General features: G+C 45.6%; 1 protein-coding gene across 1 annotated transcript in view; it reads right to left on the reverse strand.

Moving 5' to 3' along the window:
• LOC145423817 (uncharacterized) overlaps positions 1-4,276 on the reverse strand; it is a 6,825-nt gene extending 2,549 nt beyond the window's left edge. Inside the window, exons 1-3 of the mRNA XM_080296699.1 lie at positions 4,107-4,276; positions 2,583-2,855; positions 2,310-2,357 (exon numbers count right to left, since the gene is read on the reverse strand). Of these exons, the coding sequence (XP_080152825.1) occupies positions 2,310-2,357; positions 2,583-2,855; positions 4,107-4,167 (382 nt within the window). The 5' untranslated portion in view covers positions 4,168-4,276. The remainder of the gene's footprint in view (positions 1-2,309; positions 2,358-2,582; positions 2,856-4,106) is intronic.
• Between the last annotated feature and the right edge of the window lie 340 nt (positions 4,277-4,616).

Below are 4,616 nucleotides of genomic sequence, written 5' to 3' on the forward strand. Positions count from 1 at the left end.
GGCGTTCAGGCGTCTGGGGAGGATCTCAAAACTGGATTATAGATGGCAGAGAGTTGGTGTCGTAAACCCCGCCTCTGTTCAAAGATGGTCGCTCACAGTGGACATAGATGCTTCTTTCACTCCTCTTTCAAACCATCTGTCCTCTCTGTCCAACATGTGAACGTTGGCCTTCTCAAAGAGTGACCTGAAGAAGCTTCTCGGATGAGAGAAGCTCCTTAGACCTCCATGTTCGTCGTTTTTAGTTTTGCTTGCCCTGTGATGTTCCCCCTGATTCACTCCTGTATGTGTTTAGTCTGTGTGTTTTCTTTCATTCTCTCTCAGCTCGTCTGTTTTCCTCCCATCACATTCATGTATTTCATGATTCTCCTCAGCTTAGTGTTCATGCCTCGTGTTCTTATTTCTTCCTCGTTATAGTTTCTCACACGTTCCTGGTCAGAATCATGCTCATATCCGTCATCATAGTTACCACAGTTTAGTTTTCCCAGTCTAGGTTTTCATTTAGCTTTCGTCCTGCTCACCTTTGCTTTATTTTATACTCATATTTCCCAGCCACAAATAAACAGCTCGTCTTTTGTTAACTTATAGTTTCATTTCAAGTGTCTTCATTTGGGTCTTCTTCCTCCCTCCCTGCCAGTGCAAACCGTGACAAACTTATTATTATTATTATAAATAACTCTAATAACAGTGAGACAAAAGGATTGTCTTGTGAGTTAAAAAGAGATCGTGCAGGGCATTCAGGCTGTCACGTAGTACAAGCCTGTACCAAGCAGCTGTGATGGAGATGCCACACTTCCTGAGGGGCTGAACAAGTTCTACACACGGTTTGATGCACTGAACAACACACAAGCAAAGAAAGCCTCCTCACTGAGCCAGATGATCGTCCCAGCATGCTTCAAGTCCACCACCATCTTCCCGGTGCCAAAGAAATCCTCAGTATCCTGCCTGAATGCTTACCGTCCCATCGCCCTGACCCCCATCATCATGAAGTGCTTCGAGAGACATGGCACACATGAGGAGCAACCTCCCCTGCTCACTGGATCCACTGCAGTTTGCATACTGGCCGAACAGGTCGACCGAGGATGCTATTTCCACTCCACTTCACCTGTCCTTCTCCCACCGGGACAAGAAAGACACCTATGTCAGAATGGTGTTCATGGACTTGAGCTCAGCATTCAGCACCATTATTCCCCAAAAAATGTTTGACAAACTCAGCAAGTTGGGACTGAGCAGCTCTCTCTGCTACTGGATACTAGATTTCCTGTCAGAGAGGCCTCAGTCCGTCCGAATCGGCAACAACACCTCCAGCACCATCAGACTGAGCACAGGAGCTCCTCAGGGCTGTGTTCTCAGCCCACTGTTGTTCATGCTACTGACACACGATTGCACCGCCCTACACAGCTCCAACCAATCATCAAGTTTGATGATGACACAACCGTGGTTGGACTCATCAGCAGCAACGACGAGTCAGTGTACAGAGATGAGGTTCAGCAGCTGGAGTTCTGGTGCAGCAAGAACAACCTGTCACTGAATGTGGACGAAACCAAGGAGATGATTGTCGACTTCAGGTAGACTCGCTCCACCCACACACCACTCAGCATCCACGGTTCCACGTAGAGACTGTTAACAGCACCAAGTTCCTGGGAGTTCACATCTCAGACGACCTCATCTGGACCACCAACACCATCTCCATCACCAAAAAGGCCCAGCAGCGCCTCCACTTCCTGAGACGCCTGAAACGGGCCAACCTCCCTCCTCCCACCCTCACCATGTTCTACAGGAGCACCATAGCGAGCTCCTGACCAGCTGCATCTCTGTGTGGTTCAGGAAACTGCAAAGTCGGCGACCTCAGCCAGCTACGTCGGATCGTCAATGCAGCTGCCAAGATCACTGGAACGTCTCTCCCTCTGCTACAGGGCATCTTTCACAAGCATCAGTCAGGCCTCCTGCATCGTGCGTGACCCCTCACACCCCTCACACGGACTCTTCTCCCTCCTCCCATCCAGCAGACGCTATCGCAGCATCGGGGCCCGATCCTCCAGCCTGCGAGACAGCTTTTTCCTGCAAGATCTTTGATCTTTGTGGACGACTTGCCCAGGCCACTAAATTGCATAGATTTAGAGGTGAGCTGCTGATAACAGGTGCAGCTCACCTGACCGGAGGGCCACCCTTCAGAGGACTGAGCAGCAATCAGAGCTGGGCTCTGAGCGTCCTCCCTGCATAACACTCAGGATCACAGCCTTCATTTACGCTCCTCTGTGCAAAACCAGCATCAGAAACAAACAGTTCAGGGCTCAGATTTATGTTCCTACCTGCCACGTCTCGTTCTGCTGCGGTCATCGTAGACGTCTCTCGCCCTCCTGTGTGGAACAGTTGAAAGATGTAATAAAGTCAGGTTCAAACAATTACATTAGAACAAAATCACAAAGTATGCAGTATCAAAAAATGTTTTGTGATCCGAAATGTTGAAATATTTCGGACGAGCTTATATAAAACATCAGTGTTCATCATTACAGCAGGGAAACGCTTAAATCCGATGACTGCAGCACAGTCAGACTGAACTCTGTGCTGGATCAAGGTGTTACCTGGAGAGATCACTGTCAGCTGCACCGCTGGTTCGTTATTGCACAGGTATCTCCCAGAGTCTGAGAGAGTCGGCTTCAGGATGACCAGCGACTTATCAGGCAACGACCCGAATCGCGTGTCCTCGCTGTGTCGTACGTCCACGTCGCCGTCGGTCGTGAGTACGGCAGCTTTGCTTCCATGACTCTCTCTGCTCCACGTCACCTTACCCTCCACAGAGAGGGGACAGCGCAGAGTGAAGGACTCCTTGTCTCTGATTATTTTATGTTTGATTCCTGCAGAAGAAGCATTATTTTTAATGCAGCTGTACATTACTGCATTACTTTATCCACTGGTCTCTATTTTGACCACGCACAGTTTGTGTTCTTGATGGAAAGTTCACTCACGATCTTTTCATTGAAAATTGTTGCATAGACACAAAGTTCATATAAAGAATTTCTGACAATTATTCAGTTTTTCTTATTGATAAAAGTCTTACAGGCTGTGGATTGAAGGTTGTAAATGTTTAAATTAAAAAACAAAGCTTCTGTTTTTCAATTTATTTATTTTAATATAAAGTCATGTATTAGTGGCTGAAGCTCTGATGGATAAAATGGAAACACTGAAGGATAATAAGGCTTAAAGCTAAAGAAGCAGCAGGTGGATTAATTCATTGTACCTGCAGAGACTCAGATACCTGCACGTACACCGGCTCTGAGCGCAGCTTTTATCTGCACTCACAACAGGAACTCAGCTGCTGAGCAAATATAGATGTTCCTATCAAACACCTCATGGTATATTTTGATATTTTGTGGTTAATAAACACTAATTGTTCCTGTTATGTTGGGGAATGAAATCATGGTCATCAGTGAAGTGTAAAAACACCTCCCAGATCTTTTCCTGCTCACTGACAGACGAATTATTGTTTGTAAATGGTAAAAAGCCTGTATTTGTACAGCGCTTTACACATCCAGGGAAGCTACATTTTTGTCTGTCTCTTCTAATGTTTCTTCTCAAAGCCCAAAACATATGACAGAGAGTAAGTCTGTGGCTTCCTGCTTTGGAGAATCCAGCCATGATCACGCTTCACAGAGCAAACTAAAGATGCACATCTACCAGGGAGAGAATTCATGCTAAAACCACAGAGGCCTTTGGGTGGAGATGACACTAACGTGCAGACCCTGTGCTCTCATGGCTGTCTCCTCCAGCAGAAAGGTAGGTGCTGCACTGAGGACATTAACCACACACAGCTCGTGTATTTACAACAGTTTTCAAAGGAAAGGTTTTGAGGGAATCAACGTGTGAACACGAAGTTCAACAGATTGAGCTTCAAGTACAAATTATTCTTAATTAATCTCACTGTCTTACACAAAAGGATGTGGATTCCACAGTGTAAATGTTTAGATTCAAAAACATTCAAATAATAAAGCTTCAACTATGCAAACTGATCTCCACCATAAAGTGAGCAGACCTGCCGCAGTGGATGAAACATGGTAACTGTTCCAGCTGAAGAAGCAGGAGGTGGATTATTTTAATGCCTTTCTTACCTGCAGTGAGATTACAGCCCAGAGCAAGGACAAAGAGGCAGCAGCAGATATCCACCCTCATCCTGATCAACACTCAGATACCTGCAAATGCATCGGCTCTGACCGCAGCTTTTATCTGCGCTCACAGCAGGACCTGAGCTGGCTGACCACATACAGATGTTCTTCCAGCAAACACCAACCTCCTCGTCACATATTTGGTATTTTGTGGTTAATAAACACTAATAGTTCCTGTTATTTTGAAGTATGAAATCATCATTCGTCATCAGTGAAGATTAAAAACAACTCCCAGAATGGAAAGCTGCTTTCCCGCCCACATGAGTTATTCTTAGTAAAACCACTGAAGCTTACTGTGAAAAATATGTTTGCAAACACAAATGTGACCATAAAGGACAAAAACAACAACGAACTGCGTCATGGATCAAAATCATCACTGGAAACATGTTGCAGCCTGTTGTCAAAATGGATTCAGTTCATTTTTTGTCTCCAAATCCCCCAAAATAACAAAGTGTA

This window comes from Astatotilapia calliptera, chromosome 22, assembly GCF_964374335.1.
Source record: "Astatotilapia calliptera chromosome 22, fAstCal68.1, whole genome shotgun sequence".
Lineage (NCBI taxonomy): Eukaryota > Metazoa > Chordata > Actinopteri > Cichliformes > Cichlidae > Astatotilapia > Astatotilapia calliptera.